Source organism: Oxyura jamaicensis (assembly GCF_011077185.1).
Source record: "Oxyura jamaicensis isolate SHBP4307 breed ruddy duck chromosome 5 unlocalized genomic scaffold, BPBGC_Ojam_1.0 oxy5_random_OJ106500, whole genome shotgun sequence".
NCBI classification, from domain to species: Eukaryota; Metazoa; Chordata; class Aves; order Anseriformes; family Anatidae; genus Oxyura; species Oxyura jamaicensis.
Window position 1 is genome coordinate 11,259 of NW_023303956.1, and position 23,199 is coordinate 34,457.

At 67.2% G+C, this 23,199-nt stretch overlaps 1 protein-coding gene across 10 annotated transcripts; it reads left to right on the plus strand.

Moving 5' to 3' along the window:
• Window positions 1–1,144: 1,144 nt before the first annotated feature.
• Window positions 1,145–22,921, plus strand: LOC118157371 (catenin delta-1). Of its 10 annotated transcripts, none has more exons than XM_035311662.1 (22): window positions 1,294–1,309; window positions 9,963–10,081; window positions 10,544–10,594; window positions 10,634–10,864; window positions 11,759–11,830; window positions 12,103–12,261; window positions 12,405–12,940; window positions 15,567–16,030; window positions 16,134–16,317; window positions 16,594–16,711; window positions 17,241–17,394; window positions 17,783–17,800; window positions 18,046–18,114; window positions 18,991–19,118; window positions 19,259–19,409; window positions 19,552–19,744; window positions 19,832–19,946; window positions 20,382–20,469; window positions 20,775–20,822; window positions 20,930–21,027; window positions 21,161–21,235; window positions 21,420–22,921. In XM_035311662.1, the coding sequence occupies exons 4-22, from the start codon at window positions 10,670–10,672 to the stop codon at window positions 21,429–21,431; spliced, it is 2,877 nt and encodes a 958-aa protein (XP_035167553.1). In that variant the 5' UTR covers window positions 1,294–1,309; window positions 9,963–10,081; window positions 10,544–10,594; window positions 10,634–10,669; the 3' UTR covers window positions 21,432–22,921. The 10 variants fall into 10 exon arrangements, with proteins under 10 accessions (XP_035167559.1, XP_035167553.1, XP_035167554.1 ...); XM_035311663.1 differs by having other exon boundaries at window positions 21,423–22,921; XM_035311664.1 differs by having other exon boundaries at window positions 21,164–21,235.
• The last annotated feature ends 278 nt before the right edge of the window (window positions 22,922–23,199 follow it).

Genomic DNA, 23,199 nt, shown 5'->3' on the forward strand with positions numbered 1-23,199 from the left:
TCCTTGGGTGTTGGTCCCCCACGTCTAAACCTCCCGCCGCCGTCCTGGGGCTCGCTGGGGATCGGCTCGTGAGGAGCCGCATCTGGGTGGCGCGGTGGAACGCCGGGCTCAGGCTGGACGGGGCGGTAGGTGGGGGAGCACGGCCCCCGGCACCCAGCAGGGAACCCCTGAGAGCTGCACCCCTCGAACACCTCCAGCCCTGAAGATCTTCACCCCTTGAAGACAGTCAGCCCTTGACAACCTCCACACCTTGAAGACCTCCAACCCTTGGAGACCTCCAGTCCTTGGAGACCTCCAACCCTTGGGGACCTCCAACCCTTGGAGACCTCCAGTCCTTGGAGACCTCCAACCCTTGGGGACCTCCAACCCTTGGGGACCTCCAACCCTTGGGGACCTCCAGTCCTTGGAGACCTCCAACCCTTGGGGACCTCCAACCCTTGGGGACCCCACTCCTTGAACACCTCACCCCTTGAACACCTCCAGCCCTGGAAGACCTCACCCTTTGAAGACCTCATGCCTGAAAGACTGTCACCCCCCGAAGACCTCACCCCTTGACGAGCTCCAACCCTTGAAGACCCCACTCCTTGAAGACCCCAACCCTTGAAGACCCCATGCGTCAAAGACCCCACTCCTCAAAAACCTCCACCCCTTGATGACCCCCACCCCTTGAAGACCCCACTCCTTGAAGACCTCCACCCCTTGAGGACCCCCACTTCCTGAAGACCCCCAACCCCTGAAGACCCCCAACCCTTGAGGACCCCCACCCCCTGAAGACCCCACCCCTTGACTTGCAGAACCCTGGAACCATCAGGGTTGGAAAGACCCCCAGGCTCACCTGCCCCCCCCTCCCCCAGTGTCACCCCCTGACCCTGTCCCCGAGCCCCCCCGAGCCCCCCGTCCAGCTCTCCGTGAACACCCCCGGACGGAGCCTCCCCCACCCCCTGGGTCCCCCCCCCTCCCCCCGCCCCCCCATGGCCCCGCTCACCCCCCTCCCTCCCGCCCCCTCCCCCGGGGCCGTGCCCCTCGCCCCGCCCCCCGCCCCCCTCGCCCCGCCCCCTCGGCCTCCGCCCCTCACCCCTCTACAACGCCCCCCGCCATTGGCGCGCGGCGCCGTGACGTCAGGGGGCGGAGCCCGCCGCGCCCCGCCCCCCGCCCCGCCGCAGCACCTTCCATTTTAGGTGCGGGAGCGGCGGCGGGCGCACGGCGGCGAGGCCCTGCCCGGCCCGGCCCGCTCCGGCTCCGCTGCTCGCCCTTCGGGGACTCCCCCCCCCCGTTCCCGGAACCGTTCCCCTCGAGGAGCCCGGCCGCGGTAAGTCCGGTTCGCCGCCTCCGCTGCGGGGCGGGGGCACCCCCCGGTGCCCCCCCCTCCCCGGTCCCTGCCCACTCTGGCCCCCCGGTTTCTTCCCCCCCTTCCCGATCCCACCGGGGCCCGGCGCCGTCCCCCCCCCGGTGCCCCCCCGGTGCCGGGCCGCCCAACAAAGGCAGCCCCGTGCCAGCTCCCCCGGGGCCGGCCGGGCTCGGCCCGGTGCGAGCGGGACCCCGCGCCCTTCCTCCCCCGGCCCTCCTCCTCCTCCTCCTGCCCTTTGTGTGGGGAGGGGGGCGGCGGGGGACCCCCGGCTTCCCCCCACCCCCCGGGAGCGGTGGCCGGCCCGGGGGGCGCCGTCGCCGTCCTCCCGCTGGCAGGCGCTTGGTCCGCGCCTTTGTTCGAGCGGGGCCGGGGCCGTGTGTGCCTAGGGAGGGTCAGGTCCGCGGGGTGGGGCGCGGCGGCTGCCTCCCTGCCCTCCCCGGCAGGTCCCTTCGTGGGCGATGACAATAACCCCCCCCCCCCCCCCTCCGGTCCGCACGGCCCCGCCGGGACACGGGTCAGCAAGTGACACCGGGGCGCTGCCAGGACCGGGTCCCGCGGCCCTGGGATCGCGGTTCCCGGAGCTGTGCTGTCAGCCAGCAGCAGGGCAGCGGCCTGGCCTCCTGCCCGGCCTCCCCCCTGCCTTTTGTGCCCCAAATCATCCGCCTCCCGTGCCCGTGGTGCCTCGCCGGAGCGCTGCGGAGAGGAGGCTCGCTTTGGGGTAAGAGCGTGGCAGTTTGGGTGGGAGGGCTTCGAGCTCCCAGCCGCCTGGCAGCGGGGCATCTCCGTTATGCCCCTGGGCTCGGAGCGAGGCGGCTCGGACAACAAAGCTTCCTGTGATTGTTCCAGCGAGGGGTGGGTCTCGCCGAGGTGCCTCCCTCTCCGGGAAGGGCTCGGTGCCCGGGCTCGGCCGTGCAGCCCCGGAGATGGGTGTAGCGAGGAGCCGGGCTGTGTGGCAGTCCCGGGGCTGTGGCACCTAGGTTCTGGGCTGTCTTCTGCCCCGCCGCTGGGTGGTGAGAGCGGCCGTCTGGGCACGGCGGCGGTGCCTGACTGCAGCTGCCCGGCCTCCTGCCTCGGCGTGGAGATGAGAAAAGGGGGAATGAGCTGTTTCCCCGCTTGGTGCGGGAGTGAAGCTTGGCACCTCCGGCACCTGGGTGTGCTGGGAACACACAGCCAGGGCTGCAGCTGGGTTCCCGGCGGCTCTTTCTGTGCCTTCTTCCCCCCCAAGCTGCTGGCCTGGACGTGGGGGTGACTGGTGGCTGTGGGTCTCGCTGCTGCGGCCGATGGATTTGCGGGGTTCTGCTGCGGGACCCCGACCCCCAGGCTCCCCAGGAGAGGTGTGGGGGCCCAGCGGGCTTCCTGCTATCACCTTGCCTGCTCCGTCCTGCTCCCAGCACTGTTTTGAGGCAGGTTCTTGGTGGTGGTTACCCCGCCACGTAAAGAATAACCACCCCAAATGCCCTTAACCCCCCTCCCCCTTCGGCAAAGCCCTTCTCCTTCCACCCGGCTGAACTTGGCCGGGACGCTGTTGCATGCGAAGGCCCGTCCTGCGTGATGCGCCGGAGCCGTGTGCGGAGCCTTCCTGGAAGGGGTGGGAGGACCAAAGCCCTGTCAGGGGGCTGCAGGGGGGTGAGCCGCCTCCTTCTGACCCTGAGGCCGGGCCCACACCCCCCGTTCGGCAGCCCTCGAGGTCCTCCCGTCGCTCGGGACGGTCGGGGAGCTGGAGGGGAAGGGTCCAGCCCCGCCGTGCAGCTGGTCGCTGCCTGCAGACTGCCTCTGATCTTGGCCGTCGGCTTCTCCGGATAGCTTGGCGGTGCCTGTGACCTTAGGGCGCTGCTGGGGTTTCTCAGTTTCCCTTCTCAACACCCCCTCGTAAGGGTCCCTCGCTCCCTGGGGTGGTCCCGAGGGGCATAACCCCAGCCTAGCCCCCGAGACCCGGCTCCCCTGTTGCTGCTGCCCTCGCCATCCCTCCCCCGTCACCGCTGTCCCTGATGACCAGAAGCTGAGCCGGGGCAGGTCGGGGTCCCTAAAAGCAGCGGGGTGCCGCCTGCCCGTGGTGACAGCCCCAGACCCGCGGGGTGACTGGGGGCGGCGTGTGGCACGGGGTTCGGCGAGCGGAGGAAGCTGTCCTCTGGCACGGAGCGCAGGAATGCGCCTCGACACGAGGCTGCTGGAAAGGGGCTGGATTTACAGCCCGCAGAACAAAGTCCCGGAGTTCCCCGAGGCGGCCACAGCCTCCTCTTGGCCCTCCTGCAGCCCACCGAGGCCGTTTCGGGGCCGCTGTCCTCCTGCGGACGGGCTCAGCGCCGTTTCCTCGGAAGCCGGGGGCTCCCGGCAGCGGGCCGATGACTGTAGCGTTGGATCATGAGCGCGTCTGGCTCCTACGTGTCTCGTGTCTGTTGCTAATCCACCCGCCTTTCCACCCAAAATAGATGCTCGCATTGTCTCGCCCGCTGCCACCGCAGGCTGAGCGCCGGGCCACGTGTCCGCGGGGACAGACCCGTCCCTGTGCCCTTCCCGTGGGTTCCCTGCCCCGGTTTCCCCGGGGGGGGGAAGTGCAGACAGATCCCGGTTCCGTGTCGAACCCCCGCCGCGCGGGGGGCGGTGGCCGGGCTGAGTAAGGAGCGCGGGGTGCCGGGCGTGGTGCCAGGCGTGGTGCCGGGCGCCGAGCAGCCCTCGCCCGCTGCCCGCCGACGCGGGGCTCCCACCGAGGGCAGGAGCTGCCCTCCCGGCCGCATCCCAGCCCCGGCTGCTCCCGTTCCTCCTGGGCGTTGGCCCCGATTGCAGCAAAGGCTGCTCAAAGTTCACCCCCTGCCCTGCCCTGCCCTGCCCGGCCGAGGAGCCTCCCTGGGTGCCGGCAGGGCTGGAGGCGGGGGACGGGCAGCAGGAGGGGCTGTGGTACCCCGGCCCGTGCGGCAACACCTGGGCGAGGGGTGGGACCCCCCCCGGGAGCAGAGCGACCCCAAGGAGCTCAGTACGCAGAACCCCTTCCCACCCTGGCCAGGAGGAGGAAGGCGCCTCTCTGTCCTCAGCTGACGCGTTGTTGTTTTTCTTCCCCCCTTCTTTTACACCACGATCCCGCTGAGAAGCGCTCCCGGATCCCCCAGCAGCTCCCCGCCGGTGCTCCCAGTGCTCCCAGTGCCGTCCCCGCACCGGGGAGCGCGGCGCACTGCCGGGACCAGTTTTTCTGACCCGCGAGGGTGGGTCGCCGGTCTGTGTGCTGCTGGCAGGCCCCCTGCCCAGTGGAGCAACGCGTTGCATTCTTGGGAGCGTGTTGCTGCTTGCCGGGCCTGCCTCGCCGCGCGCTGCCGCCGGGGAGCCGCGGGGACCTTCTGCCTGCCGCTCAGCGGGGTCCGTGGGGTGAGCGGGGGGACGGCGCGGTGTGCTTTGGGGGGAATCCCCCGCTTCGGGCTTGCTGGGTCCTCCATGCACGTGGCTGCGTTCTCTGCCCAGCTTCTGCCTTGAGGAGGGACGCTTGCGGTGCTGCCAGCAGGGCCGAGTTCTTGCTGGCCCCAGATGGCCCACCCCAAGCCCCACAGATCGTTGGGTAGCCACCACGGCGTGTTGCTAGCCCCGCGTGTCCCCACTGGCTGTTGCGGGGTCCCAGGATCGCCTCCCGAGCCCTGTGGACACCGAGCCCATCGGTAGGGCCCGCCGGGCACTGCCCTTACCCCACGGGAGACTCTTTGGGGCCGGACTGTGGCACCTGCCCCCCTGTCCCTGCACGATGCCCCTCGCCCCAGGGCGTGCTGCCAGCGCGGAGGAGCGCGGGACGCCAAGCCCCCGCGGGGTGCTGCGCCCCCTCCAGCGCCTGCGTGCGGGGCGGGGGCGGTGGGGAGCGGCCCTTGGCAGGACGCGGTGTTTAGCAGCTCACGGGAAGGGGAAGCCGTGGCGTCACTTCTGTCTGACCAGGAAACGCGGCTTTCCTGCCCTCGGCTCCTGCGGAGCTGCCTCTCGGTGGCGGGACTGGGGCCTCGGCAGCCCGAGGAGCACCACGAGCGGTAGGATGGAGCCCCGTGGTCCCACCGAGTGCGCTCGGGGCAGGGGCTGCTGTCTGGTTTTGTCTCCTGCTCGCGGGAGCGCTGGCTCCTGCCAGTCCCCGCGTGCAGCCAGGGGATGGCACGGGACCTGCCCTCGTCCCCCCGCCGTGCTTCCATCCCTGGCTCTGAGGCTTCCCTGCTGGTTTTCCTTCACCCATTCATTACCCCTCTTGGCAGGGCCCTCGAAACCCTCTGGGCGAGCAGCTGCGCGCCTGCGATTTGAGAGTAGGGGCAGCGGATGAGGTCACGCCGGGCTTTTGGCCGCCCGCCTCCTCCTGCCCGGCCCCGGGTGCCGTGACTCAGCCCTACCTGCCCGGGGAGCCGGGGCTGGCCGCAGCCAGGGGAGCCCGTCCTGCCGCCCCCGGCACCGAGCTGCCCGCCTTCATCTCAGCGGCTCCTTGCGTGCCGCTCCCACACCAAGCATGAGCTCACCGCCTGCCTGTTTGCCCGGCCCGGCTGGGGGCGTGGGGCGGGCGGGGAGGACAGGGCACTCCGTCTGGGGCCCTGCTGGGGCTGGGGGGGGGCTGCAGGGGGGCTCTGTGCTCCTGCCCCCCTCCACTGTGCCGGTTTCGGGGTGATTTCGGTGTTCCCGGTGGGGCAGGCTGGTGTTCTAGGTGCTTGGTGGGGTGGCTGAGTGGTGCGGTGCCCTCCTGGCGCTGTGCGGGTCATTCCCTCCCCCCCTGGGTTAATTCCCCCCCCAGGTCCCTCGGTGCCCTGGGCAGCCCTCGGGCCCGGTAAGCAGCCAGGAGGCAGGGCCAGGTCCTCGGGGACCCGCGGCTGCAGGTGTCGGGAGAGGAAATGATCTCAAGTGGCCTCGCTGGGAAGGGGGAAGCGTGACTGCAGCGAGGGCCGTGACATGGGAAGGGGGCGAGATCCGCTCTGTCCCATTGCGGGACGCCGTGCCGCTCCGTGTCCCGGCCGGGGGCTTGTGCCCGTGGCTTGGGGGGAAAATTCCCTTTGTGCCCCAGGCAGTGCCTCCCCTTGGGGGCCGCCAGCAGCAGACGCGAGCCCCGAGGACCCAGCTGTGCCCGGGGGCGGGTGCTGTGCCTTTGCCCCTCCGCTCGCGCTCGGTCCCTCCGTGACTTCACCCGGAGGGACTTTGCTCCCTGGGCCCTGCAGCCCGGACCTTATCTCCCTGCCACCAGCCTGCTGTTTGCTTTTACCAGCCGGGAAAGAGCGAGCGAGCGGGGCGGCTGCCTGGCAGGGCTCAGCCCGGCAGCGGCTGCGGGCAGAGCCCGGGGAGCTCCAGGGCCAGCGGGGCGGCCGCAGCCCCGGGCTCCGGGACACCCCAAAGTCCCTGGGCAGGGCACGGAGAGCCGGGGGGAGCCCCCGCGGTGCCGCTGCTTCACCCCCAGCCCCTGGGGGGGGCCGGGAGCCGCTGGGGCGCAGCCGGAGCCCGCTGGCCGCCGGAGCGCGGCCTGTCCCAGGAATGCTCTGGCCCCGTTCCCAGACTCCGGCGCTGGGTGTTTGTTTGTTTGCTGTGCCCCCGAGGTCTGGTGCTACCGTGACAGGAAGCGGCGAGGCCGGGGGGAGGGAGGCAGGCCGGCTGGGGATGTGCCTGTGAAACCAGGGCCTTTGTCCCCGCGCGGCGCTCAGCTGCGAATTCCCACCGAGAGGAGGAGAGAGCCGCCTTTGTGCTGCCCCCCCGCTCCCCGCAGCCCGACCGCTGGGCGCGGGGGGAGAGCCCGGGCTCAGTGCCCCCGGGGTGGGGGCACGCAGGAGCCTGGGGGCTCCTTTCTGGGGTGACGTTGTTAGGAGCGGGGCCCAGCCCGGGCACGGGGCTGTCCCCTGGGGGCTGCGGGCGGACGGGGGCTCTGCCCCGAGCCTGGCGTGGGCCTGCCGTGAGGCTGCTCGGCCTCCCCTCCGCTCCCTGGTGCTCCTCCAGCCCCTGGGGACGGGCCTCGGGGCGGTGCGAGGCCGTGCTGTGCCGGGATGGGCCATGGAGCCCCGGCGGGTGCCGAGGACAGCTGCGGGGCCGGGTGGCTGGTGTAGCAGCCCCGCCGGCCTTCCCCTCCGCTCCTCGCTCCTTCCTCGGGGGCAGGCCCCGGGAGCCACCCGTTGCTGCTCCCAGGCCGCCCCGAGCCCCCCCGGGAGGGTCTCCCAGCCTCGTCCTTGGGCCCCGATCCCTATCGCGTTCCTGCCGCGGCCGGGGGGAGCCACGGCTGCTTCCTCCCCGCAGCCTGGCGCGGGGCCCCACCCTGCCTCTTATCTCTCCCCTCCTTATCCTGCCTTGGCTGCCGGCCCTTTCCCTTATAGGGCCTGCTGGTGCGGCTCTGCGTGCATCTCCGCAGGTAACTCCCTCTCTCCTCTCTCTCTCCCCATCCAGGCTTTCCCAATTTAGGTGCGCGGCCCTGAAGGAGGGAGGCGGCGGGCGAGGTGGGCCAGGCCTGGTCGGACCAGTTGCACGCGACAGAGGGAGGAGAGCGGCCCGGAGAGCCCCGGGCGGCCGCTCCTCGCGGGGTTTTTCCCCCCCCCCCTTTCCACCCAGCTCGCTCCCCGTGGCTCGGGCCGGGCTCTCTGTGGGACAGGGCGGGTCGGTGCCAGCGCAGGTAGTGCCCGGGGCGGTGGCTGACCCGCCTGCGATGAGCCGGTTCTTCCCGCACAGGCCAAAGTCCATGCTGCTTCCTTCCTTCCTCCTGCTGTCGGGGACAGCCGGCCCCACGCGCCCCCCCGGGGCCACCCCCTAACTGGGATCCCCACGGGTCCTGTACCCAAACGTGCCCCGCTGGGGGCAGCGCCAGCTCCGCCGTTGGTTTCCGAACCTGGACCCTGCTCTCGGGGCCCTGGAGAGATGCTGGAGCTGCTGGTTCATTTATTTATGATTCATTTTGTAGCTAATTGAGCCTGACCAGGAGCCTGCGGTGAATTAGCGGGGACGCCAAGCAGCGCAGAGCCAGCGTAATGCGCCGTGAGTGCTCGGACCGTGGCGGGCCTGAATTATTAACGGGGCTCCCGCTCGTACGGAGCGCGCCGGGGCGGCCCGGTGGGGCCTGGAGAGCCGCCTTCCCCTCCGAGGCAGCACCGTGGCCTGGCCCCGAGAGCCGGGGGCTCCGTCCCGAAGGGAGCCCCGGAGGGTTTCTTTGTTTTGTTTTGCCCCGAGCCCAGCCAGCCGAAATATTTTTGGCTTCCTTGGGTTTTTAAGTAACGGGTGTGTCAGCGAGTGCCTCTCTCATGATGAAAAGGCTTCCTTGCAGCCGTCCTCGGAGCTGGTCACGGTCTGGCTTTGGAAAAACGCTCTGCAGTTTTATCTTCAGAGGACGGGGGGGGGGTCCGGGCACCGAGCGATGCCTGGAATTTCACCCTCAGCCTCGTGGGATGCGGCGTGCTTGGCTCGGAGCTGCCACCCGCGGCTTGCCGGCTGCTGGGGTCGCATCTCCTCTTCCCTCCTGCTCCCCCTCGCTCCGGGGGTTACGCCGCTAACCCTGGATGGGTGGAGGCAGCCCCCTGCTGGGGCTGGGGGGGGGGGAAGGAGAGCTGGTGGGCGAGGGGCCGGTGCTGTCCCTTCCCCCTGCTGCAGTGCTCCGCTCCCTGTGGAAGGGACAGGAAGGAAACCTCTCAGGGCTGCTCTGGCCCCTTATCTGGGGCCCTGAATGGCCCCACAGATTCCATTGTTGGCGGCCCCGTTACGGGCCGTGCTCCCCGGGGACGCACGGAGGTGGGATGGGACAAGGAAACCCTCGCCCTGTCCCGGGGCTGGTGTCTGGGGGTCCCCAGGGCACGCAGCCAGCCTCCTCAGCGGGGGCCGAGCCCTGCAGACCTCAGCGCCCACGCGGGCAGCGCGCTGCCATACAAGGTCCGGGCAGCAGGTCTGTTGCGAAAAACCCCCTCAGGGCATCCCCGTTGCAAGGTGGGAGGGGCGGGAAGCTGCGTGCCAGAGCCGGCGGTCGCATCGGGGAGCCTCCAGAAGCCGGGCTGGGCTCCCCGGGCAGGAGGGCTGCTGGTGGGCAGGCTGCTGAGCACCCAGCCTGCGTGGGCCACGGCTTCCTCCTCGCTGGGCGCTGCGTGGGCACGGGTGGAAGCGGCCCGTCCTCGATGGGTGAGGGCGGGTCACAGGGTGGCAGCGGCCAGACAGCGAGGTGTGCTGCAGGCAGCCTGCAAAACGCCTGGAAAGAACAACTCTCGGCTCCTGAAGCAGCGTCTGCTGCAGGGCTGGCAGGGAATGAGGAGCTGGGTGGGATGGGGGCGGCAGGGGGGCGGCAGTCCCCGTCCCCTCGGTCCCGGGGTGCTGCCTTGCTGCCAAGGGAGGGTGGGCAGAGCCGAAGCTGCGCTGGAGACCGTGGGAAAGCAGTTCCTGTGCCGGCTGCCTGGCTTCGACGAGTCCCCACACGCCTGCCGTGACTGCGTGGCTTTGGGAAAACCTCCTGTGGGCCTGCCGGGACTCAGCTGGGCCGTTCCCCCGCAGCGGGGAGCGGGCGGAGGCGCTGGGTGCTGCGGGACTGGCACCGACCCCACGGCCGTGCTGCCCCCCTTCGGAGCAGAGGGAGGGAGAGGAGCCCCTTCCCCAGCCCGTGTCCCCGTCCCCTGCCTCGTATGAAGTTCCCCTGTGATTTGACCCTGTTCTCCTGCTGTCCCTGCAGCTCTCTTCCCTCCTGCTTCCTCCCTGTGGTGGCTGGGCTCTCTCTGCCATGACTCTCTGCGCCTAGACCTGGCTGTCCCGTGCCTTTGCCAATCACACCCGAGCTTCCTCCTCTGACAGGTCTGTATGGAACAAACTTGCCTCTCTGCCAGCTCACGGTGATTTGGGTCTGCGTGCTCGCCACCCTCCCGCGGGAGGGGGTGTCGGAGGGGCCCCAGGTCAGCGGGCTGAGGCTGCCCGCAGGTTTGGGAGCCCTGGTGAGGACCTGGAGGGTGGCAGGGGTTTGGCAGCTCTCACGGGGCCTCATGGGGTCCCCTTGTGGGGTTCCCGTCCCCCTGTGCTCCCTTTCCTGGGCTGGAGGGAGCTGTAGAGCCAGGGCTCCATCCCCACCGCGCTCTGCTTGCCCTGGTAAAACAGCTGGGTCCCTCGGTCCTGGGGGCAGCAGCAGGGTGGGGATGGAGCCCTGCTGGGGCGTTTCGGACATTAAATTATATTTTTCCCTGTTCTCAGAACCTGCCTTAATAAAATCAGTCTCTCCTGCCCTCTCTTCTCTCCTCCTTTCCCCCCCCAAATCACACGCAGTGAGGAGCGGGGCTCCTCCCCTGCCGGCTCCCCTTTTCCTCCCCGCGCCTTGACACCGAGCCGACTCCATCTGCGCCTCCCCGCGCCCTCCACCCCCTCCCTGCCCACCCTGGGCGCCCGGCACCCATGGACGACTCGGAAGTGGAGTCGACCGCCAGCATCCTTGCCTCCGTCAAGGAGCAGGAGGCACAGTTTGAGAAGCTGACGCGGGCGCTGGAGGAGGAGCGGCGCCATGTCTCGGCCCAGCTGGAGCGAGTCCGGGTCTCCCCGCAGGACGCCGGCCCGGGCTTGGCCAACGGCACGCTCACCCGGCGGCACCAGGTAACAAGAAACCTCGGCAGAGGAGGCCAGGGAGGCTCCCGAGCCCCCTGTCCGCATCGAGCCTGCCTCCAGGAGGGCAGCCCCGGGCCCGGCTCCCTCCGTGGGGCGTGAGGATGATTCGTGACGCTGCTGGCGCTGCGCGTGGCTGGGAGCGAGCGATTGGGGGTGTGCAAACAAACCGACCTGGGTGGACAGCGTGTTTTTGGGGACGTGGAGCTGGCCTGGGGGGGTCCCACGCCAGGTCGGCTCAGGTTTTGGCCTCTCTGTGAGCGTTGAAGGCTGCGGTCAGTACCTGGGCATCTTCCCCTCTTGGCTTCTCGGAAGGCGGCTGTTGGAGGGCCGTGCGTCCGCCTCCTGGCGTGGCCCTGGGCGAGTTCCTGGGGGCTCGGTTCTCGTGCCTGGAGGAGCTAACCCAGGGCTGGGGGAGGCCTCTTCTCCGCGGGGCTTGAGATGCGTGTTAGCCTGCCTCGGCTGGAGAGCTCTGTCCTCTTCTTCCTCTCCCGGGCTCTGTTCTGGGCTGCTCTCAGGGCTGTGCGCGGTGTCGTGCGGGAGGCGTTGGCCTTTCTGGCTGCGAGGCGGTGCTGCCGGGAGAAAAGGCTCTTCGGAGAGGGCGCCGGGCACCGCCCCGGGCTCTCGAGGGCGGTGGTCGCAGCACCCAGCTGCTGGAGGTCGAGAAGTGTCTGGCCGATGCTCTCAGACACACGGGCTGGTTTGGGGCTGGTCCCGGTGGCTTGCCGTGCTCCTCACCTGGCAGCGGCCTGTGGGGTGTGCTGGGGGTCGGGAGCAGGGGGCGGCCGGCTCAGGGCCTCGGAGGAAGCAGAGGGTATTTGGGATCCCAGCAGGGGGGGGGGCAGCAGCTGGGTAACCGGCCTGCCCGCACGATGTGCCTTTCAGAACGGCCGTTTCTTGGGCGATGCTGACCTGGAAAGGCAGAAATTCACAGATCTGAAGCTCAACGGACCACAGGTAAGCGGAAACCACAGTTTGCAGGCAGCCTCCGCACCGGCTGGGGGCACCGGGGCTGCTGGGGCAGGGCTGGTGGTGCCCCACACCCCGCTGGGAGAGGGAACACCTGGGGCTTTAAGGCAGCCACCCTGGCTTCAGGGGGTTTGGGGCGCGTTGGTGGTGGTGCACCCTGCCACGCAAGGGGATTCCGGAGTTCCCTGGTGGGTCAGGTCTCCCAAGGAAGCCTGTGCCAGGTGGTGGGCTCTGACCCCGTGCCTCTGCTCCCCCCCCAGGACCACAGCCACCTCCTGTACAGCACGATCCCCAGAATGCAGGACCCGGGCCAGATCGTGGAGGAGACGTACACCATGGAGGAAGACCCCGAAGGAGCCATGTCCGTGGTGTCCGTGGAGACATCGGATGACGGGACGACCCGGCGCACGGAGACCACGGTACGGGCCTTGGGTGGGTTGGTGTCCTGGGGGGTGGCTGCCATCCCACCGCCTGCGGACGAGGTGCCGGAGGAGGATTCCGGGGCTGTGGGGCTGCGGCGTGGGACAGCCCCCCCTCACGTGCCCTCTGCCCGTCCCTCTAGGTGAAGAAAGTGGTGAAGACGGTGACCACGCGGACGGTGCAGCAGGTCCCGCTGGGGCCCGACGGCTTGCCCTTGGAAACCTCCCCCGTCGGCACCAACTACGTCCAGACGATGGACAGGAACTTCCGCAAGAACGGCAACGGCGGCCCCGGCACCTATCTGAGCCAGCCGGGCACGGCCACGCTGCCTCGTAACTACCACTACCCCGACGGCTACGGCCGCCCCTATGACGACGGCGGCTACCCGGGCAGCGACCACAGCTACGGCAGCCTGTCGCGCGTCACCCGCATCGACGAGCGCTACCGGCCCTCCATGGACACCTACCGGGCCCCCAGCCGGCAGGACATCTACGGCCCCCAGCCCCAGGTGCGCGTCGGGGGCAGCAACATGGACCTCAACCACTTCCACCCCGAGCCCTACGGCCTGGAGGACGACCAGCGCAGCGTGGGCTTCGACGACGTGGACTACGGGCTCATGTCGGACTACGGCACGGCCAGGAGGGCGGGGACCCCGTCCGATCCCCGGCGTCGGCTCAGGTACTGGGGCGCTGCGTGCGTGGCAGCGGGTGTCACGGCGGGGGTCTCCGTGGGGTCTCTTTGCCTTCCTTCCGCACTCGAAGGAGGCGCGCGGGGACCACGCGAGGTGCTGAGTCAGGAGCACGGCTCGTGCAGGAGAAAACTTGCATCCGCTTCTAATTGCCCGCTTAATTGGTGGTTAAAACTCAGGGCTAATTGAGCCGGTCGTCCTGCAGCGAGGAGTTCCGTGGGGTGGCTGGACGTAGCTCCGGGCCCTTTCCTCCACGCTACCCGTTCCGCTGGCGCGGCGGTGGCGGCTCCAGAGGGAGCTGGGCGGTGGGATCGGGCACCGTGGCATTCACCCCGTGCCCCGTTTCATTTATCACACCTGTAACTGTTCCTGGTGCCCGTCCTGGGGCACAATCCCCGTCCCTGAAGCTGCGGCAGCGTTCCCACCGAGCCGTGAGCGCCGAGCAGCCCCGCAGGAGCGGTGCCGGGGCGGTGGAGGCGCTGCGGCGCCCTGGGGAGCGCTCCCACAGGGTGGGAGAGGCTGCTCGACCTGTTCGGCAGTCGCTGCTCCTCTCGCCCTCGTCGTGTTTTGCTGGGGGCGATTGGCAGCTCTCCAGCCTGCCCGCTGAGCACAGCGGGGGCTCGGTGGGCTTTGGGCGCGCTGGAGGCATCCTGCGGTGCTCCCTGCCCAGGGCCGGGGGCTCGTGGCTCGTGCCAGGTAGGACTGGAGGACGTGCGTATGGCTGGGTGCCACAGGTGGGCAGGAGAGGCTGAGAGCAGCCTCCCTGGGGAGGGAGGGAGGGAGGGAGAGGAGGCGTTTGCCAGCCCCTGACAGATCTGTCTCTCGAGGCGTGTCCCGTAAATCCCCGGCAGCCCTCGCTGCCGCGGTGACTCAAGGAGCAGCTTTGTCCTCTAGCTTGTGCCAGCATGAGCGCTGCTGCTGCCTGGAACCAGTCGGGGCGGTTGTGCTCCGGGGTTCATCCACCCAGCCCGCCCCGTGCTGCCGAGCCCGTGCTGGCTGCGGGAGAGCTGGCACGGCGCTGCCCACGCCGACTCGAGCAGCCCCTGGAAAGCCAGCCCTGGTAGCCCTGGGGCTGCCTGTTCACCCTCTGCCCCCTAAATCCTGGAGGGAAGGAGCTGGGGAGCTGGGTGCGGCTGTGCTCGGGCCCCGGGGGGGGGGGGACAAGGACCCTTCGAGCCCCTCCAGGCCACCTCCCGTCCTCGCACAGAGCCAGGGGGTGGGCGCAGCCCTCTGCAGGCCCTTCCCTCCCCGCGTGAGCCGATAACGATGGCAGCAATCCCTGGAATCCAGCGACTGTTGAGCTTGGCTTGCCCCCTGCCTTCTCGGTTTCCCTGGCCTGGCTCGCAGCACCGGGAACAGGCGTGCTCGGCATCCCACCCCCTGCCTCCCAGGTGTTTGTCTTGAGCTGGGGCCGGGCTGTTGATGGCCTCTTTCGGGGAGGCAGGCGGCAGGCGCGGCGTGCGCTGCCTGGGGGGTGCCTGCGTCCCCTCCGGCCCGGCTTGGAGCCCCCCGCCAGCAGGGGAAGGGGAAAAGAGGGCTCAGCAGCACTGCTCCCCCTCGCCTTGCTGCCCCGTGTCGTTTGGGGGAGGTGGTGAATGCCCCTCGCTGCCGGGCAGGAGCTCCCTGCTGGGGTGCGGGAGGCTTGGCGTGGAGCGAGGCCGGCTGTGGGCCGTGCTGTGCTGGGGTGTCGTGGTTGTGGTGTTGGCAGCCGGTTGCTTCTGCCTTATTTCATAGAATCAGTACGGGGGGGAATCGTTAAGGCTAGAAGGCTCTCGAGGATCGCCTGGTCTGACCACCACCCTGCCCCCAGTGTCACCCACTGACCCTGTCTCCCAGCCCCCCATCCAACACCCCCGGGGACGGTGACTCCCGCACCTCCCTGGGCACCCCGTCCCAAGGCCTGACCGCCCTCAGACAAGCAATATCTCCTCGTTTCCACCCTGGCACAACTGGAGGCTGTTCCCTCTAGTCCTATCGCTAGTTCCCTGCGAGAAGAGGCCGCCCCCGGCTCCCCACACCTCCCTCCAGCTGCGGGGAGCCCTGCAGGCTGCCAAGACCCTCCTGGTAGCCAGCACCCGAGGAGGACGTGGCCGTGCAGGGGTGTACTGAACCCCCTCGCAGGCCGGGCAGTCCGACCACAGCTCTGGGGAGGTTTTGTCCTTTGAAATGAGGGCGCCGGTTCGGTCAAAAGCGCATCTTTACCCACGGCTGCTGTGGGGCAGGTCAGGTGATGGCACAGCAGGGACGCGGATGGCACGGGACCGGGCTGGGTGCTCCCCATGCCCGCCGGTGTCCCAGCCTGGCTCGCAGCGGGCTCTGCACAGGGCTGCTCTGGAGGCCTGGGGAGCTTTGGGGTGGTTTTTGCTCTCCCAGCAGCTCTGCTGTGGGACCAACTTGCCCTCTAGTGGCCACAGGCCTGTGTTAGGTGGTGGTGGTGCCGGGTGAGCCGCCTCCGCCTCGGGACTGGCTCTTGCTGCTGTAGAGGTCACGCAGGGATCGGGACCTGGTGCCCGACCCAGAAGCTAAGTCTGGTCTCGTCTCCTGCTGGGCCGGGGAGGCCGCGGCAGCCCGCAGCGCCTCGAGGTCGTGCTGATGCCCGTTGTCTCCCTGTCCCAGGAGCTACGAGGACATGCTGGTGGACGAGGTGGCTCCCGACCGGTACTACTGGGCCCCGCTGGCTCAGCACGAGCGGGGCAGCTTGGCCAGCCTGGACAGCCTGCGGAAAGGGGCCCCGGCCCCGGGCAGCTGGCGCCAGCCGGAGCTGCCGGAGGTGATCGCCATGCTGAGCTTTCGGCTGGACGCCGTCAAGTCCAACGCCGCCGCCTACCTGCAGCACCTCTGCTACCGCAACGACAAGGTGAAGACAGAAGTGCGCAAGCTGAAGGGCATCCCGGTGCTGGTGGGGCTGCTCGACCACCCCAAGAAGGAGGTGCATTACGGCGCCTGCGGGGCGCTCAAGAACATCTCCTTCGGCAAGGACCAAGACAACAAGATCGCCATCAAGAACTGCGACGGGGTGCCGGCCCTCGTGCGCCTCTTGCGAAAGGCTCACGACATGGACCTCACGGAGGTCATCACAGGTAACGGCCGCGGGGAGGGGCTGGTTTGTAGTGGGAGGGAGGCCCAAGGAAGGCTTTTAAAGCCCCCGTGGTCCGACCTCAACTTCCGTGTGTGCCCCTACAGGGACGCTGTGGAACCTGTCCTCGCACGACTCCATCAAGATGGCCATCGTGGATAACGCGCTGCACGCCCTGACCGATGAGGTGGTCATCCCCCGCTCGGGCTGGGAGCGAGAGCCCAACGAGGACTCGAAGCCCCGCCACATCGAGTGGGAGTCGGTGCTCACCAACACTGCCGGCTGCCTCAGGTACGGGACGGGGGCTGCAGGCTCCTGGAAGAGAGCTGCTGTGGGCTGGGCTGCTGTGACGCTCCTCCCCAGCTGGGAAGCAGCAGTCCCACAAAGCTGAATGGGAGCAGCCGTGCTCTCCGCAGAGGAGCTGCTCTCCTGGGACAGCTGCTGGTGATGCAGCCCGTAATTCTGGGGTTCCTCTCGGTGGAGAGACACCAGGGGGGTCTGAGCTCTCCTGGGTGTGCGCTGCTCCTTGCCTGCCCTCTCCTGTGACGGCTCTCTCCTGCCCGCCAGGAACGTGAGCTCCGAGCGGAGCGAAGCCCGGCGGAAGCTGCGGGAATGCGACGGCCTGGTGGATGCCTTGATATACATCATCCAGTCCGAGATCGGCCAGAAGGACTCGGACAGCAAGGTGGGGGTGCTGCCGGGATCAGCGGAGCGGGGCCGGTGTCCACAGGGCTCTGCCGCTCGTGGTGGCTGAAGCTGGCTTTGTTCCTCCCATGGAAGGGATTTGGGGAAGGAATCAGACAGGACAAGCTGAAAACAAACAGGCTCCAACCTTCTCGTGGACTCTGCTTGGGAAGAGAGCTTGTGTGGGGTGTGCCCTGCTCGCTGCGTGGCCAGGTGCCTGGCTCTCAGCCCGCAGCTGGCGTTGGGAATACTCGGCCTCCAATGGGGCTGTGGCGTCTCACTGCTCCCACGCTGATATCCCCTGGGTCAGGGCTCCCTAATCTGTCTTGAGCCGGCGTTGGCTTGAATTTTTGTTGAGCCTTGCCTTGGACTTGCTTAAGGCAGAGAGCTTTTTGGCCCAGCAGGGTGTGAACTTCTTTCAGCAAGGACTGGCCATGCCCCCCAGCTCTGGGTTGTAAGCTGTGCTGGTGACTGTGTGCTGGGCACGTGCTGCTCTGAGTAAAGCTTTCTGTCTCTGTCTTTCTCTCCAGCTGGTGGAAAACTGCGTGTGCCTGCTGAGGAACTTGTCCTACCAAGTCCACCGTGAGATCCCCCACGCTGAGCGCTACCAGGAGACACCTCTGGTCCCCACCAACAACACCGGGCCCCACGCCGCAAGCTGCTTCGGCGCCAAGAAGGGCAAAGGTTCGTTGGGAGGTGGCATCACAGATGTGTTTCAGCTCCAGCAGGGCTCGAGGGGGGTCTGGGATCTCTGTGCTCCTCCTCTGGCATCTCTAGTGTGAAGGCTAAAGCGCGGCTTTCTCTGGAGACGCGGTGGCTCCTTCCTCCCCTGGCTTTGGGAGCTGCTGCTCAGCTCGCCCGAAGCGTTTGACCCAAGCTAACGGCGCCCTGGCGGGTTTCTGTGGTGGTGGGATGGTGGTGGATGGACGTCTGCTAACTCCACGCCTTCCCTTCTCTCCTGTGTCGTCCCTCCCCTTCGCTTTCTTGCCAAACGATCTGCCCCATGACGCTGTCGGCACTCCTCTCCTCCTGCCTCCCCTCTCTCCTGTCCTCCTCTCCACTTCGCCAATAGACGAGTGGTTCTCCAGAGGTGAGTGTGCTCTCGGTTTTAATTTGTCCCTGGTTTGATTGGGTGCTTTTCCTGGCTCTTTGTCCCCCTTCAGCTGGCCACGCGCTGCCTGCCCTGTGCCCAATGCCCTCGGTGGCCCTTCCTGGTACACGCTGGTAGCTTCAGCAGCTCGCCTCTGGGCTCGTTCGCGCAAAAAAGGGCAAAAAGCTGTTGGGCTGACGTGGGTGGGAAGAGGTGTCTCATGCCCCTGTGCTTGCCCTTTGAAGGTAAAAAGCTCCCGGAAGACCCCGGTGCCGACACGGTGGATTTTCCCAAAAGAACAACTCCAGCCAAAGGTGCGTTGCCTGGCGTGTTGGCGCAGGGCTTCAGCGCGCAGAGCTGCCTCTCCCGAGCAGTCTGGACAGGAGCAGCGTCCGTTTCCCACTGAAGCGAGCCTCTCAGATGGGCAGGGTGTGTCTGTGGGTGCCCACGTGCACTAGCTCTGCCCTCGGCAGCCCTGAGGAGGCCTCTTGGTCTTGGTGGAGGTCAGGACTGGCTTCTTGGGCTGGGGAGGGAGCCGTTGCCTGAGGAGCTAAGTGAGGGACAGCGTGGTGACACCGCTCTGGGAAAGGTCCCCTCGGCTGCGCTCCCGGGCTTGGCAGATTCTCCTGCTTGTTCTTCTCTCCTGGGCGTGAAGGGCAGGCAGGACTGAAAGCCAGAATGCCGTGCCTCGAGGAGTGTGAACGTGGGATGGGTCCCGTTGTCAAACAGCAGTCCCGTTGGTGCCTGGCTGCTGCATAGTGAGTTTATATCAGAGGGCAGGCGAGCAGAAAGCCAGTCGCTGCTTCAGAAGCCTCTTCTCAGAGTGTGTTTTCATGGAGAAGAGTTGATGCTTGGACCCTGATCCCTGCCTGCTCGCTGGGGTGCCTGCAGGCCGTGAGGATGAGCTGAACCCAGGCTTATTCCACGTGTTCTTGGCTGCCCCTTGCTTGTTGCCGTGCTGAAACCGAGGCCTCCCTGCCCTGGGCTGGTGCCCTGGGCTTTGTTTTCCCGTGCTGGGGGACAACCTGCCCCGCTGTGCACCACGAGTCCCCCCCGCAAGGAGCACGGAGCGTGCATGGAAGCTCCAGGCCTGGTGTCCCGGCAGCACTCCTCTGAACAAGGAGCCTGCTTGGTCTCAGCTGCTGGCAGAGCCCCTCGGTGAGCCCTCGCTCCCCACGTGTCTCCGGCAGGCTACGAGCTGCTGTTCCAGCCAGAGGTGGTGCGGATATACATCTCCCTGCTGAAGGAAAGCAAGACTCCAGCCATTCTAGAGGCCTCGGCGGGAGCGATTCAGAACCTGTGTGCCGGCAGCTGGACGGTGAGCGCCTCTCGGAGCGGGGGGGGACGTGGGGAGCGCACCCCCCTGGTGTGGCTGGGGGGGCTCAGTCTGGCAGCGGGGAGCAGGACGAGGCTGTGCCCGCCCGGCCTCACGCCGTGGTGCCGTGCTCCCCCCCGCAGTACGGCCGGTACATCCGCTCGGCGCTCCGCCAGGAGAAGGGGCTCTCCGCCATCGCCGACCTGCTGACCAACGACAGCGAGCGCGTGGTGAAGGCGGCGTCCGGAGCCCTGCGCAACCTGGCCGTGGACTCGCGGAACAAAGAGCTGATAGGTGAGGGCTGCCGGGGAGTGCCTCCCAAATCCAGCCGGCTGGGGCAGGAGCTCCCTCTGGGTTGCTGAAGTTATTCCTGACGCTTCTCTCGGGACTTTGCCCATGTTGTCCTTACTTACGCCCAGCTATTTCCCCTCCCCAGGTAAACACGCGATCCCCAGCCTAGTGAAGAACCTGCCTGGCGGCCAGCAGACCCCAGCCAAAAACCTCTCCGAGGACACCGTGGTGTCCATCCTCAACACCATCAACGAGGTCATCGCGGAGAACCTCGAGGCCGCCAAGAAGCTGCGGGAAACGCAGGGGATTGAGAAGTTGGTGCTGATCAACAAAACCGGGTAAGGCTCTGCTCAAAGGCTGGCAGAGAGGGGCTCCTCCGGGGGCCTTGAGGCCGTGGCTGTTCAAACATCTCTGCCTCCTCCTAGGAACCGCTCAGAGAGGGAGGTCCGAGCGGCTGCCCTCGTCCTGCAGACGGTTTGGGGGTACAAAGAGCTGCGGAAGCCCCTGGAGAAGGAAGGCTGGAAGAAATCAGATTTCCAGGTATGGGGTTCAGTGGGGGAAGTGTGGCTAGAGTGACAGGTAGGGTCCTGCAGCAGGGAGAAGGGGTTCCTGGAGCTCTACAAGACTCGGTTGCAGCTCCTGCCTTGCTGGTGGGACTGGAGACCCTTGAAGGTGCCCCGTTTCTTTGGGGTGTGTGTTGGGGGGGAAACTCTGCGAGCCTTTAAGCCCAGAGCATTAAAATCTGCCCGCAGAGAAGCCCACACCACCTCTGGCATTCAGTTTGTTTCCCAAAAGCTGCAGCTGTCCCTCTCACTGGGGCCGGGTGCTGGCCTGTGGGAGCACCCAAGGGCTGTGCAGCACCCTCTGGTTGCTTCAGGCCTCTTGCTCGAGGGCGGTGGGAGGGCAGTGTCGTTGGGGCTGGGGGGTGGAGGTGTGTGCTGGGCGAGGACGAGCGGTCACTGTCTGCTGCTCCAGGTGAACCTGAGCAACGCCTCTCGGACCCAAGGGGGCAACTCCTTTGATGACAGCACCCTGCCTCTCATCGACAGAAACCAAAAAACAGGTAGGGACACCTCTGGCACCTGTCCCTGTCACCAGCCACCTTGTCAGTGCCCGGCCGGGCCACGCTCCCTTCCTGCCCTTCACCCCAGGTTCCTTGGGAGCTCACACAAGGCCGTTTGGTGTGGGCTTTAAGTTGTTTCTCGGGGCTAGAAATGATGCTTGGGGTTCATGAAGGCCCTACAGCATCCCTGGCCAACAGTGCTGAGGCCACAGCTCGGTTTGGGCCGCTCCAGGCGGGGTGGGCAGTGGCTTTGTGCTCACGGCTGCAGGGGCTGTGCCCGAGCTGTTGTTTTCCCATCCTTCCAGACAAGAAATCCTCCCGGGAGGAGATCCAGATGAGCAACATGGGACCAGGTAGGAAAGGGGCTGGGAGCAGGGCGCCCGGCTTCCCTGGCGCGCTGGGCAGACGTCCCCTCCTGCGGGGAGGAGGCCGCTCCTGACGCTGCCCTGCCTCTCCGCAGACAACTACTCCACGCTGAACGAGATGGAGCACAGCAGGACGCTGGACCGACCCGGCGACCTCGGGGACACGGAGCCAGTGAAGGCGGCGCCGCTGATGGTGAGCAGCTCTTCTCGGGGGGGCAAAGAGCCACTCGGGCAGGGGTGCAGGGGACGGCACGCCGCGAGGAGGGAGCTGTGGGCCCCGTGACTAACCCTGCCCGCTTCCCCCCACTAACCCCGTGTGTCTGCAGCAGGACGAGGGGCAGGAGCCGCAGCCCGAGGCAGAGGAGGCGGAGGAGGAAGCCCCTGTGCCTTGCCCCGTGTCGGTATGTCCCGCGGTGCCCTGCCCAATCTGAAGTGGTGGCAGATCCTGCTGTGCTCTCAGGGGTGCTTTGCCCAGCCCAATCCTGCTCTGATTGCTGCTCTCCGATCCGCTGGGGCCATGGACACCTCTCGGCCACTCACCGCTGCCCTGGGTGTGCTAACATCTCTCCCTCTCTCTCTCCACAGCAGAAGATCTAGCTGCCATCCCTGCCTCCCTTCACTTTGGGTTGATAATATATTATATATATATAAATATATAACTTCGTGGTGGATTGGACTGATTTTTTTTACCTTTTTTTTGCTGGACTGTTTGTGCCAACTAGCCAGCCAAATGACTGGGCCCCCGAGGGGCAGCCCAGGCCACTCTGCCTCCTCTCGGCAGCTGTACCTCCCTCTTCTGGGACGACCTCACCAATAACTCCTCCTCCCTGTCCTTCGCCGCCACCTTCCTCCGGAGAGTGAACCCCACACCCTCCCGCGGACCGACTGGCGCCGATGCTGCACAGACTCCAGCCTTCTGCCTTGACCAGGAGCTGCCTTCTCCTCCCACACCTTCCCTCTCTTCGGAGTCAGCTGCGGGATCGGGGACAGAGGCCTCGCCACCTCCTCCTCTTGCCTATAGGATATATTTTGGGGGGATGGCTCTGCAGCTCGGGCTGCGCGGACAACCGGAGCTTCCCTCCCCGCTGGTGGTGGGACTGGCGTCCGAAGGAGGCTGCGGTCACGGGGCTGTGAGGCGAAGAAGAAACAGCAATAACTTTTTTTTTTTCTCGCTTTGTTCTAGCTAGGAGGCTCTGGGGCCTGGGAAGAAGGATCGGAGTTGGGGAGGGGTCTGGGTGGGCCCCCTGTGCCAGGAGGGACCCTTAGGTGTGAAGAAGGCTGGCGTGGTGGGAGCGGGACGGGCTTCCCCTGCCTGAGGGCGATCCTCCCGGGGGAAGGAAGGACGGAGGAGATGCGGCAGGGCTTTTTGGGGCAAGGTTTCTTAGGGAACTGGCTGAAGTAGCGGAGTGCTGTGCGCTGGCCCGGCCCCCCGGGCTGCCCGAGGACGAGCAGCGGGGCGAACCAGGACCCCCTGCACACCGGGCGCCTGTGGCGGTGCCCCTCAGCCTCCTCTTGACATGTGCCTTTCTTTTGCCACTGTGAAATAGCTCTTTGAATTGTACTGCCCGGCTTGGCTGGGGCGAGGGGGTGTTTGCTGGGCTCCCGGGGGGCTGAGCTCCTGCTGGGAGCCTGGGCTGGCCGCAGCCGCGCTGGAAGCCCCGTTTCTGGGAGTCCCAGGGGGAGCAGGGCTCTCCTCCGTGCCCTGTCCCCTGGAGGACGGGCTGGCCTGGGGGCACGCAGCCTTGTCCTCTCTGCTGCGGTGGTGGGGACTGTGACTTTCTCTTTTTTTTTTTTTTTGTTTTTGGTGGGGGTGAAGCGGGGAGGCTGAGGCTCCCTGTGCAACTGGACGCCTCCGTGCATGGCAATGACCTGGACACGGAGCCCTCGCCAGGCTGCAGCTCACCACGTGTGAGCCCCCCTCTGCCTCCCCCCGGCCCCACAACACCTCCCAGCCCCGCGGCTGAGCCCCCTCTGGCTCCCGCCGCCCCTCACGTTGATTCGGTTCTGTTCGGGGGTCTAACTTCTCTTTTCCTTTTGACTACGTAAAACACTAATTCCTTTTAATTTTGTAATTTCAGATGAACCAAAAAAACCCCCACCCAGTCCACAGCCCAGCTCCCCCCTTCCCTCCTCTCCCCCCGTGGGCAGGGGAGCTGGCTCCGGGGGGAGGGAGGAGGGGGGGCAGGGGCACCCTGCTGTTCCTCGTCTGATTCCTCTGCACACTCTTATAACGCTTTTCAAACAAAATGATTTTTTTATATAAATAAAGTTTTTAAAGTGTGGGGGTGTCTCTTTCCTACCGGCTGCCACCTTTTGTGTCTCTAACATTTCCCTGCACATAACCTACTTATTTTTTCCCTGGAGG

Excerpts from the sequence above, each read along its gene's own strand:
- LOC118157371 (XM_035311659.1), top strand. The coding sequence starts at position 10,670 with ATGGACGACTCGGAAGTGGAGTCGACCGCCAGCATCCTTGCCTCCGTC. Across the intron at positions 11,831-12,102 it reads TGAAGCTCAACGGACCACAG|GACCACAGCCACCTCCTGTA; the intron begins GTAAGCGGAAAC and ends CTCCCCCCCCAG. Across the intron at positions 19,947-20,381 it reads GGAAGAAATCAGATTTCCAG|GTGAACCTGAGCAACGCCTC; the intron begins GTATGGGGTTCA and ends CTGCTGCTCCAG.